The 13,421-nt window shown below is 34.3% G+C and overlaps 1 protein-coding gene across 11 annotated transcripts in view; it reads right to left on the bottom strand.

The window, feature by feature from the left end:
- Positions 1–13,421, bottom strand: part of EVI5 (ecotropic viral integration site 5) — a 234,458-nt gene that overhangs the window by 109,892 nt on the left and 111,145 nt on the right. For 7 of the 11 annotated variants that reach the window (XM_070786098.1, XM_070786103.1, XM_070786100.1 and 4 more), the window contains 3 exons: positions 8,178–8,231; positions 6,300–6,332; positions 5,601–5,747 (listed from right to left, as the gene is read on the bottom strand). In XM_070786098.1, coding sequence (XP_070642199.1) covers positions 5,601–5,747; positions 6,300–6,332; positions 8,178–8,231 — 234 coding nt within the window. The remainder of the gene's footprint in view (positions 1–5,600; positions 5,748–6,299; positions 6,333–8,177; positions 8,232–13,421) is intronic. The other 4 variants (XM_070786102.1, XM_070786097.1, XM_070786101.1 and 1 more) reach the window with 2 other exon arrangements.

Below are 13,421 nucleotides of genomic sequence, written 5' to 3'. Positions count from 1 at the left end.
ATCAATTGGCCATAGATGTATTGGCTTATTTCCGAACTCTCAATTTCTACTTCAGTGATCTATATTTCTATCTTCTTGCCACATTGTTTTGATTATTCTAGCTCTGTAGTAAGTTCTCAAATTGGGAAATGTGAGTCTGCCAACTCCGTTCTTTTTCAAGATTGTTTCCCCTATTTAGAGCTCTTTGCAATTCCATGTGAACTTCAGGATAAGTTTTCTCATTTCTGTAAAAGACTGATAGGGTTGACAGAATTAAATCTATACATCATATTAGGTAGCACTGACATCTTAATAATATGAATCTTCCAATATATGAACATGGGGTCTTTCCATTTATTTATGCCTTAATTTCTTTCATCAACAGATGAATGGATAAACAATGATTCATAGTCTTCAGTGCAGTCTTTCATCTTCCTAGTTAAATTTACTCCTATGTACCATAATGAATTATCACTTAACATCTACCATGAGGATGGCTATTTTTTCTTTAAATAAAAACAGTAAAGAAAAAAAGCAAAGCAAAGAACAAGAGTTGTTGAGGATGTAGAGAAATTAATTGGAACCCTTGTACATTGCTGGTGGGAATGTGAAATGATGCAGCAGCTGTGGAAAATAGTCTGCTGATTCTACAAAAAGTTAAACATGGAATTACCATTTGATGCAGCAACTCTGCTTCTAGGTATATAGTCAAAAGAATTAAAAGCAGGGACACAAACAGATATTTGTGTGTTAATGATCAATGATCACAGCAGTATTATTCATGACAGCCAAAAAGTAGAAACAACCAAAATGACCATAAACGGATGAGTGGGTAAACAAAATATATACACATACAATGGAATATTATGCAGCCACAGTAAAAACTAAGGAAATTCTGATATTAATGCAATGCTACAACAAGGATGAGCCTTGAAAGCATTATGTTAAATGAAATAAGCCAGATACAAAAGGATGAATATTATATGACTCTACTTATATGATACAATGGAGGTTACCAAGGGTGAAGAGGTGGAGGTGCAAAGGACAGTTATTTTTTAATGGGTACAAAGTTTCTGTCTGAGATGATGACAAAGCTCTAGAAATACAGTAGTTATTGTCATACAACAGTAAAAGTATATTTAGTGCCACTGACCTGAGCACTTAAATGGTACATCTTATGTTGTGTCTATTTTACCATAATGAAGAAAAAAATTTTCAAGAAGAAAAAAAGTGGGTGAATATGTTAAGTGCAAGAAGCCAGACACAGAAGCCTCATACCTTACAATTCCATTTATATGAAATTCTAAAAAAGGCAAAACTACAGTGACAGAAAGCAGAAAGGCTGCTGGGAGTGAAAAGGTGAAATGCAAAGGGACATGAAGGAAATTGTGGGGGTGATGGAAATGCTCTGTATTTTGACTGTGAAGGTTATACGACTAATGTCCAAAACACATCAAACCATATATTTTAATTTGATGAATTTGATTGCATGTAACTTATACCTCAACAAAGTTCATTTAAAAAATTAAAGAGAAAGACTTGACATGGTTTAGCCTTATACAATCATTTTGGAAAAGAAAAGAAACCCAATCCTGAGTATCCAAAGTCACAAAGCTAGCAAAACAGGATTAGAATTCAGTTCCCTATATGAAATCCAAAGCTATGTATATCATATAAAATGACACTACTGGCAGTAGAGGGTGGTGATGGTGGTTGATTATATTGGTAATTCAATATCTCCTGCTGGAATAAACTTGAAAACCTTAGAGAATTTTGAAGACTTCATGATGTTATATTGGAAGGCTGTAATCAAGACATTTAGCAATGTCAGTTGGTCAGTTTCAAGAAGTGGTATTCTCAGTACCTTGCAAAGAAATTATTCCATTTGTCAAAATTCCAATAAGATTTTGTATCTTTGGATCTTAAACACATTCTGCCTCTGAAGCAATATCAAAAGAGACTAACTACTTTTCCATAAACTCACCTCTCCAATACTTAAAAATAACTACCTATGATGATCTTTAAAACCTTCTTTAGTGGAATCTAAAAATATCCAGGGATTCCACATCTTCCTAAACTTGCCATAATACAGTCTGTAAACATTTCATATGAGTTTTGGTATTCAAACTAGATACAACACCACCAAGTTTCTACAAGCTACTTATAGAACACTATACTTGGGATTTGGGGAGTATCATATTATTACTGGTAATTCCTGATTCTCAATTTCAAGGTTTTGTTACATAAAGCATCACTAAGATATATCTTTAAGATTTAAACTTCAAGACAAAACTATAGATTTATTTCTATGAGATAATCTTTTATTTAGTTTCTTATTCTGAACAGACTGTTTAAATATTTTGAAATCTTGACTCACCATTAGCATATTACCTACATTCCTAAAATATTTCATATATAAACTTTAAACATACCTTTACATGAAGATTTAAATAATATATATTTGAAGCACAGACTTAGGAGACAAAGACCTCTGATATCTCTTCAACATGAATAGCCGTTTTGACACAGTCACTTGTAAAACCACTTGTTTACTAATTCCATCTATATTTTTCTACTCTGTCAAGAATGATATCATGAGAGAGACTACCAATAACTTCTAAGAATTTCTGTTTATTACAGAAATAAAGTTAGTTTGTTATGACATACAGAGTAAATTAGCATTCAGTTAATATAAGTTATTTTTCTATTTATTCACAAATCACATGCTTCAGGAATTTTTAATGAAGCATTATCAAGGTCACCGATCTTCTTTTGAGATATCCAGCCATTATTACTTAGCTGCAGTTGCCAACCTCAAAGCCTTTAGTATCTCTTATTTTGTAAGATCCTTTTAAAAAAGTAATATTCCTGTGATCATCCTGATAACTGATTACCCAGAGATATACACTTTACTTTGAAGTTGAAATTTTAACCAAGGCTCTGATATTTTCACCTATTTTTGTGCATTGCTGTTTTATACATCTGCTTTACAGTTTATTTCAGTTTAAGAGAATGCTTGCTTAGATGGTAACAAAATTGAAGTAGAGATTTGCTTTCTACTTGCTGTATCATAGGCCCTCAGTATGGGTCTGTGTTGGAGAAGTCTCTCGAGAGTCCCTTGGACTGCAAGGAGATCCAACCAGTACATCCTAAAGGAGATCAGTCCTGGGTGTTCATTAGAAGGACTGATGTTGAAGCTGAAACTCCAAATACTTTGGCCACCTGATGCGAAGAGCTGGACTCATTTGAAAAGACCCTGATGCTGGGAAAGATTGAGGGCAGGAGGAGAAGGGGATGACAGAGGATGAGATGGTTGGATGGCATCACCGACTCAATGGACATTGGTTTGGGTGGACTTTGGGAGTTGGTGATGGACAGGGAGGCCTGGTGTGCTGTGGTTCATGGGGTCGCAAAGAGTCGGACATGACCGAGCGACTGAACTGAACTGAACTGTCCCTGAATTAGAGTACAAATATTCTTTTTTTACACTTGACTATTTTCAAAAGTTTCAGTTCATTCTGGCTGCTTTTGTCTGCTCTCTTAGCTCTTTCATTATAAACCAGTATTTTTTTAATCTTTGATACATATCTATCCACAGGTCTTATTATTTGAAAAACTATGTAAAAAACTAACAATTCATGATTCTAATGTATTTTATTAAGACTGTAGCTTATACTAAATGTAAACATAGTATTTATCTTTCCTCATGACAAAATCAGATTACACTGATAACTCAGTTCAGCTTAATTCTCAGCTGCTACTGCTGCTGCTACTAAGTCACTTCAGTCATGTCCGACTCTGTGCGACCCCACAGACGCCCACCAGGCTCCTCTGTCCATGGGATTTTCCAGGCAAGAGTACTGGAGTGGGGTGCCACTGCCTTCTCCGCATGACCTCTCAATTCTGTTTTTCCTGTTTTTATGCTTTGATATTACTGATATTTCATTCAAAGACAAAATAAAACATCTGAGTTCCCATCTTCTTAGTACTTCTAGCCTTCCACAGCCACAGGTTCTGCACTTGCAGATTCAACCAACCATGGGTTGAAAATATTCAGGAAAAAAAATTCCAGAAAGTACCAAAAAGCAAAATTTAAATTTGTCATACAAAGGCAACTATTTACATAGCATTTATTGGGTTGGCCAAAGAGCTCGTTCAGGTTTGTAAGATGGTACAGACAAACCTGAATGAACTTTTGGCCAGCGTAATAGACTGTACTAGGTATTACTATTATAAGTAACCTAGAGATGATTTATAATAGTAATACCTAGTACAATCTATTACGTTGGCCAAAAGTTCATTCAGGTTTGTCTGTACCAAAGTATATGAGAGGATGCATGCAGATTAAATGCAAATATGATGCCTTTTACAAAAGGGACTTGAGCACACAATAATTTGGTATCCTCAAGTGTCCTGGAACCAGTCTTCCACAGATAATAAGCAGTGAATGTATTCTTTGACCACTCTTTTATTCATTTTTTGGTAACCATATTCAATCAACATAATAAGAAAAAAATCTATGTTTTTTTCAATTACCAATTTCTTCTTTTTGCTTTTAGTTTTCTGATTTTCATGCTCAGAAGAGAATACAAGTTCTTAATTTTTCTGAATAAAAATAACACCCAACTTTGAAGTCATTCTTTTTGCTTTACAGACCCATATAGAGTTATAAGTTTAACACTTTTTCTTCCTATTCCTGTTACAATCCAACTCTTACTTGAAAACAGAAAGCTGAAATAAGAAATAATATATTCTCAAAGATAAACAGCTGGCTTTTCAACTCTCATATAGTTGGGTTTTTTTTAACTTCCAAATTTTTGATTAAGATCACACTGGTCTGAATTTGCCAATGGAAAATAGTATCTAAGTTACAAAAGATACCTGAGGATAGTTCTATGATCAGTAGCAGTTTACTACTGTAAGTTATGGAGAAGGAAATGGCAACCAACTCCAGTACTCATGCCTGGAAAATTCCATGGACTGAGGAGCCTGATAGGCTACAGTCCATGGGGTCGCAAAGATAGTTAACTAATATTTTTTAAATCTTTTTTTTTTTTTTCATTTTGACAATTTCTCTCTTCTGGAAAAAACGTAAGCATACAACTGAACCCATAATTTAATGCCTCGATGTATGAGGACTACAGTATTTCTAAGACATAAATCACCATATTATCAAAGATCTAAATGAGGTATTTATGTATTTTCTATATGTTAGGTAGTATCTTATGTACACAATTAACAAAAACTGGCAAAAGATTTACAAATTAATCTTTTAATTTGTAAAATGAAAAACTACTTTTTATGAAACAGATATCTAAAACCTAAAAAGCAGGTCTGACAAACACCACTTATTTGCTGTGACTGAAAACATAATGTAAGGAAACAAAATAATACCCATTTCTAACAAAACTGTGTAAACAGAAAAAAAAAAAATGTTAGAACGAGGAGGCTTTAGGCCACAATAAGACCCCTAAGTATTATAAAACTTAAAATTGATTAAGAATTCAATTACAGTAGAAAACAAAATTGTTAAAAAACTAGAGCACAGAAGTTGTGCTTAAAAAAAAAGTTTAAAGGAAGGGGATGAGGAAGGTGAGAAAAAACACTACCAGACTCCTTACCCATTGTTGTTGGTGCTGGAGCTTCCTGATGGTATTTTCAGCTTGCTCCAGTTTAGCACTGGCCTCATCACTCTGCTGTTTGATGGTGGCCAGCTCCCGTTTTATGAGGTAGTTTTCCTCAGCCTCCTGGGCTCTTGTCACTTGTCCCTTAGGACATAATTTTTGTGTGTGTAAAGCAATTTAGGACAGATTCAAGAAAGACTGCCTTTGTGAGCTTTAGTTACTTACTTTGACATGTTAAAAAAAAAATCACCTCAGAAAACAGAATAACCTAAGTAATCATTAGCCAGCAGCTTATTGCTCCAGCAAATTTTGGGAGACTCAATGAAAAATTCATCTGATAATCTTAAGAACAATTCCTCTTTCAGTCAATAAAAATTCAATTCATGCAATATTACTGTACATGCAGGACTAATGTTTTCAATGAATAGTGGTTAATTTTGCAGAATCCACTGATTGCCATTTTGAAATAAATACTTTAAAATAAGGTTAGCTCTAAAACGTGCAAAAGATGGGCTTATTTTAATAAAAGTAACACATTGTTATCAAAAATTAAGTTTACAACCATAGATACCACCCAAAAATTACTTCCAGAAAAATGCATGTAAAATTGCATGCATTAAAATATGAATTTCTAGGTTTAGGACTTCCCTTAGATGTTAGAGAAAATGCTTAAAAAAAAAAACCAAAAAACTATACCTGTATCAATCTATCTGCCAAGGAAGCACTTTCCTACAAAAGGAAAAATTCAGATAGGAATGTAAGAGACAGAAATAAAACAAAGGTGATAAAATTAGGAATAAGAAGAAACAACACATACCCAAATTCCACCTACTTTTCATTGCAATTAAAATGGACATTTAGATTTTAAAAGTTTTTTATTGTATGTATTTCTATTCTTAAAGAAAAATATATCAAAATAAAGATAAATGGGAGAACATCATGTACTTCTAGAAGAAACCAAACACAAATTCCAAGAGGGTTTTTTTCATAATTTGGGACAAACCAATATCTTCTCTTTAAAGCATACTTTTAAAGTATTTTTAGCATTATCCATATTGTCAAATCATTTATATGAAAGGGAGAAGGAATTTGAGTAAGCAATTCCACTTATAAAGTATGACAGCAATTTGTGCAACAGCAACTTCCAAAGGAACAAAGCAAGGAAAATATGACAAATGATATTAATGAGCTCAACCGAAATAAACTCTAGCATTAACTGAGTAAGTAAACATTGTGGTTATGGACTTTAATTGGTATCTAAGTATTTACAGGATTCTAAGTGCTAAAGAACACACCTAGGCCAAATAAGCCAGCAAAAAACTATTTAATTTTCTGAAGCAAAATCCAAACTTAACACTTTCCAACAGCACCTTTATTATTCTCAAGATTTGAGGAAATAAAAATACTTTCTCTATGAAAATGTCTTACTCCAAAGATAAAAGGCCACCTAGAAAGAGGTATAGTTTACTATAAACTGAATATTTAGTTTAAAAAAATATATATATATATAAAATTAAAATGACTTAAAGACAATTAAGAGCACAACCTTTTGCAGTTACCAAAAAAGCAGAATTATCTTCAAAGCAACTCTAATAAGATGAAGGCATTATATCCTTAATATAATGTACCTGCAATTATTATACAACAAAAATACATATGTAATAAAGTCCTGTCCTTGTGCTATGCTATTTAATATGAAACCACTTCCAAACAAAAGAAAAAATGCAAATAATCTGTATCTTCATTCATTTTGTTCCTAAACACTGACCAATCAATTTTCAGGGAAGATTTTAAGATATTTGGCAATATCATGAGGAGTATTTTTTAAACAACTAATTCTTATCTTTGGTAAAAAAAAAAAAAAAACCAGAAAACACACCAAGGGTTTGTGAATTAGGACATCTTTAATAAAACAAGTGTCTTAGACTATGCTTTTATTACTCAATATATTCTTACAGCACCAGGAAGAAGACTAAAAAAGAAGTTATATCAAAAGCATAATAAGAAAAAAACACAAAATTGCAATATCTACCCATTATTTTATATGAAATAGAGAGGAAGAGGTAACAAGTGTTATCAAAATAATTCTAAGAACCAAAAGTTTAGGCATAATTCCTGAATTGAAAATCAACAAACTTCATGAGTTTTTATGTTAGAAATTAGTCGGTCATTTTGACTAAATTTAAAGCAAGCTTAGGCCTTAAAGAAATCACTGCCACATTTAATATATGTCTGGACAGTCAGGGCAACATTTGAAAGTCATCTTTAAAATACTATACAGAATCGATTCTCAATTAGGTTACCCCTGAAGAACACACTTTTTAGAGATTATATAATGAAAACAAATAATATTAATATGTTACTCTATTAATAACCTTAGTTTGAAACTTTAGCCTGAGAGTTCAAAGACTAGTAATGATCAATTTTTATTGACAAGTTATTTAGTTAAGCTATGCAAGCTAAATAGTCAGTACCAGAATTTTGGAGACATGTGCTAGATTTTTGAGCCTTTATTTAAAATAGAAAAGTTATTGTGAATTCAACAGATGTTTACAGAAGTAGCAATTTACTTACTTTTTCTAATGTTTCAATGCGCTGTTTTAAAAGTCTATTTTCTGTTCGTAACCTCTGCAGAAAAAAACAAAGGTTTGTTTGCAAACATTCCTGAGAAAGAAAAATGACACCTAAATCATAGTCCATAAAATGTACTACCTTTAATAAACTGGAAAAGAGTCTAAGAAATGGCTACATTATCATCTGTGAAATTCTTAAAGGCTCAGAGTAAGAAATGCATGGAAAAAGAATTGACCATATTTATCATTCTGCCTATGTTTGAATTTTAAATATAAGCTAGAGTACATACAGAAATAATCTCTTTCTTTTCAGTACCTAGCAAAAGGACTCATAATCAGTATTTACTTTTACTTTTTTTTTTTGGCCTCACCTTGCAGCTTACAGGATCTTAGTTTCTCGACCAGGGACTGAACCCAGGTCCTCAGCACTGAAAGTACAGAGTCCTAACCACTGGACTGCCGGGGAATTCCCAGTATTTTCTTGTATGTCTTAACATCCCCATTAGATAGAAAAGATTCTTACTCATTTTTATCTCCTACAATGACAACGTAAATAATAATCGTCTATTATCAAATAAGAAACCTGAAAAATGTATATTAATGGGATAAATATCAAATTGTCAGTTTAAAACTAGATCAGCTTCCAATTATAATGTGCTGTACATGCAAAGTTGCAAATTTCCACTCTGAAAATATAATGAGTTGATTTCATCAAATGAATTATTTATCATGAGTTGCGTCAAACTTAATTATTAGCATTTTCCTACAGTTAAAAGTAAAACCTGATTTAAAAAAAAACTCTGCACCTAACTATTCAATGCCCAACTCTCAAAACTCTGTCAAATTACTGCTATTAAGTATTAAATCTAACATCCTATAAATTGGTGCAGTCACTATGGAAAACAATATGGAGGTTCTCAAAAAATTAAAAATTGAGTTGTCATTCGATCCTGCAATCCCACTCCTGGGCATACGTATCAAGTGTGTGTGCTCAGTTGTTCAGTTATGTCCAATTCTTTGTGACCCCATGGTCTGTAGCCCGCCACACTTCTTTGTCCATGGAATTTTTCAGGCAAGAATACTGGAGTGGGTTACCATTTGCTACTCCCGAGGATCTTCCCAACCCAGGAATCAAACCCACATCTCTTGCATCTCCTGCACTGGCAGGTGGATTCTTTATCGCTGCACCACCTGGGAATCCCCATGTATATCAAGACAAAACTGTAATTCAAGAAGATATATGCACCATGTTCACAGCAGCAGTATTTACAATAGCCAAGACATGCAAACAACCTAGATGTTTATCAATAGATGAATGGATAAAGAAGATGTGGTACACATACACAATGGAATATTACTCAGTAGCCATAAAAAGAATGATAAAATGCCACTTGCGACAAGGACGGTCATACTATGTGAAGTATGTCAGAATGAGAAACACAAATACTATATGATATCACTTATAAGTGGAATCTAAAATACGACACTAATGAACATATCCATGAAACAAAATAGACACACAGACATAGAGAACAGACTTGTGGCTGCTAAAGGGGAGACTGCAGATGGGGAAGGGATGGACTGGGAGTTTGGGACTAGCAGATGCAAACTACTACATACAGGGTGGATAAACAACAAGGTCCTACTGTACAGCAGAGAGGATGATAGTTAATATCGTGACAACATAATGGAAAATAATATGAAAAAGAATATATATGCGTGCAACTGAATCACTTTGCTATACAGCAAAATTTAACACATCATTGTAAGTCAGATATACAAAAAAATCACTCTACATTTAAAAAAAATCATCGTCTTTTTGTATAGTCACCAATATAAGTCATACCTTCATTTTGCCGTCACTGTAATTTCAAACTCCCTCTTACCTTTCTGTACCAATTTGCTCTAGAGCTCAATCTAACTTTCTTTCAACCCTACTTTTCTCTAACTTTCTGCTAAAAATATCTTCCTCGGAAAATTTTTCTATGATTCGATCTATTATTTTGTCAGTAAGGACTAAAATGGCACCCCACCCTAGTATTCTCGCCTGGGAAACCCCATGGGCAGTCCATGGGGCCACAAAGAGTAGGACACAACTGAGCAACTGAACACATAACATAAAATCTCGTAACAAAAGACTACAAATTATTGTTCTCTTATTGGGTAGACCATAAAGTGGAATACATCTTAGAGTTATTCCAAATATACTCTGCAAATTAAATTTTCTTGCTCTATTCACTAGAATATATTTAGGTGATATGAATAGATATTACCTTATATGTGCTCTCAGATGACAAAATAGTTTGAGGAGAATAAAATACTTCTTGGCAACTCATATTACATACAGTAAAACGGTCTACACAAATAAACAACTATTAAATGCTGCTAAAGTCTGGAAAGCTAAAGAAATAAACATTCTCAGTATCTTTTCAACATATTTCTTGAAAAAAAAAGTAGCATTTTGTTTATTCTAAAAGACTTAGGAAGTAAAGTTCAACCAAACAATTAAGAGAATAAAGTTTACACTTGAAATGATTATAAAATAATAAAATTTAAAACTAAAAACACTTTGATTTCCCTTCTCACACCATTTAAATTTTCTGAAATTTTGCTACAAATAAATCCTAAATTCATTTTCCCCTATACAAATATGTTCTCCTATAGCACCTACACAAATATCACTTTTTATCATCAATAAATCATCAATTCCTCACGTGTGTGATATCCACTTCCTGAGGAGACGGAAAATATATAATAGTCTTTATGAGTTATTAAAGACTGTTTCAGGGTTACCTTGACAGTATTTTAGCAATTACAGCTTTTAAAGGTTTCCCCGGTGGCTCAGTGGTAAAGAATCTGACTGCTAAAGCAGGAGACATGGGTTCAATCCCAGGGTCGGGAAGATCCCTTGCAGAAGGAAATGGCAACCCCCTTCAGTATTCTTGCCTGGAGAACTGCATGGACAGAGGAGTCTGGTGGGCTACAATCCACGGGGTCGCAAAAGAGTCAAATAGGATTTAACCACTAAATAACAACAACAATGGAAATACAAGATACCACAAAACTTTATATACAAAGATGGAAACTATAAGCATTATTTTTTAATGATGAAAACAACCGAAATATCCCAAAATCGAGGAATATTAGCTTCAAACAACTCACTCTATTCTTTCCAGCTTATTCATTTTATGAAATAACCCAAATACAATAATAATGTTTTTAGTTGGGATAATTCATTGATCCTACCAAGTTTTCACTGTCTCTCATTCCCTAATATCCTTTCTTCCCAAAGTTCAATTTCCAATCACTGCAGACTCTCCCCTGCTTTTATTTCCCCTATCCCTTCTCTCCTTTAGTAGTCAGCATTGCCTGGGAAACCACCACTCTGGATCAAAACACACTAACAATTCTGAGCCTCAGCCAGTAAATACAATCAAAGAAAAATAAAACCAAGAAGTTTATTTCAATTAACAATCACTAAATTCAGCTGGACTCAATGCATCCTAGCAATAATAATGTGTCCTTAGTCCACTCTTTCTCCCACCCTCTTAGATCACTATTTCATACCTTCCCCTCTTCAAACAGCAACCCTTCACACCCTACTGTCACTCTCAGATGATAATCTTGTTTCTGAGCTCATGAAAAAATTAAAATAGAATTACAGAAACAATTAGAAACAATCAAAATAGAATTTCACTACATCCCACAACCACATCTGACACCTTACCTACTTTTTTGCCCATATATTTTTACATTTTCTCTCCTTTCTGTGAACTAATTATCTACATAGTATCTTATGATTATACACTGAAGTGACTAAATAAATTCAAGGGATTAGATCTGATAGAGTGCCTGTAGAACTATGGATGGAGGTTCATGACATTGTACAGGAGACAGGGATCAAGACCATCCCCAAGAAAAAGAAAGGCAAACTGGTTGTCTGAGGAGGCCTTACAAGTAGCTGTGAAAAGAAGAGAGGTGAAAGGTAAAGGAGAAAAGAAAAGATATACACACCTGAATGCAGAGTTCCAAAGAATAGCAAGGAGAGATAAGAAAGCCTTCCTCAGTGATCAGTGCAAAGAAATAGAGGAAAACAATAGAATGGGAAAGACTAGAGATCTCTTCAAGAAAATTAGAGATACCAAGGCAACATTTCATGCAAAGATGGGCTCAATAAAGGACAGAAACAGCATGGACCTAACAGAAGCAGAAGATATGAAGAAGAGGTGGCAAGAATACACAGAACTATACAAAAATGACCTTCACGACCCAGATAATCACGATGGTGTGATCACTCACCTAGAGCCAGACATCCTGGAATGTGAAGTCAAGTGGGCCTTAGAAAGCATCACTATGAAAAAAGCTAGTGGAGGTGATGGATTCTAGTTGAGCTATTTCAAATCCTAAAAGATGATGCTGTGAAAGTGCTGCACTCAATGTGCCAGCAAAATTGGAAAACTCAGCAGTTGCCACAGGACTGGAAAAGGTCAGCTTTCATTCCAATCCCAAAGAAAGGCAATGCCAAAGAATGCTCAAACTACTGCACAATTGCACTCATCTCACATGCTAGCAAAATAATGCTCAAAATTCTCCACGTCAGGCTTCAACAGTACATGAACTGTGAACTTCCAGATGTTCAAGCTGGATTTAGAAAAGGCAGAGGAACCAGACACCAAACTGCCAACATCCGTTGGATCCCTGAAAAAGCAAGAGAGTTCCAGAAAAACATCTACTACTGCTTTATTGACCATGCCACTAAGCCTTTGACTGCGTGGATCACAACAAACTGTGGGAGATTCTTCAAGAGATTGGAATATCAGACCACCTGACCTGCCTCCTGAGAAATCTGTATGCAGGTCAAGAGGCAACAGTTAGAACCAGACATGGAACAACAGACTGGTTCCAAATTGGGAAGGGAGTACGTCAAGGCTGTATTTTGTCACCCTGCTTATTTAACTTACATGCAGAGTACATCATGAGAAATGCTGGGCTGGATGAAGCACAAGCTGGAAGCAAGACTGCCAGGAGAAATATCAATAACCTAAATATGCAGATGACACCACCCTTAGGGCAGAAAGTGAAGAACTAAGGAGCCTCTTTATGAAAGTGAAAGAGGAGAGTGAAAAAGTTGGCTTAAAACTCAACATTCAGAAAACTAAGATCATGGCACTGGTCCCATCACTTCATGGCAAACAGATGAGGAAACAATGTAAAAGGTGACAAACTTTATTTTTGGGGCTCAAAA

The sequence above is a fragment of the Bos indicus genome, chromosome 3 (assembly GCF_029378745.1).
Source record: "Bos indicus isolate NIAB-ARS_2022 breed Sahiwal x Tharparkar chromosome 3, NIAB-ARS_B.indTharparkar_mat_pri_1.0, whole genome shotgun sequence".
Classification (NCBI taxonomy): domain Eukaryota; kingdom Metazoa; phylum Chordata; class Mammalia; order Artiodactyla; family Bovidae; genus Bos; species Bos indicus.
Note: the sequence above shows the minus strand (reverse complement) of the source record. Positions and strands in the feature narration are given on the sequence as shown.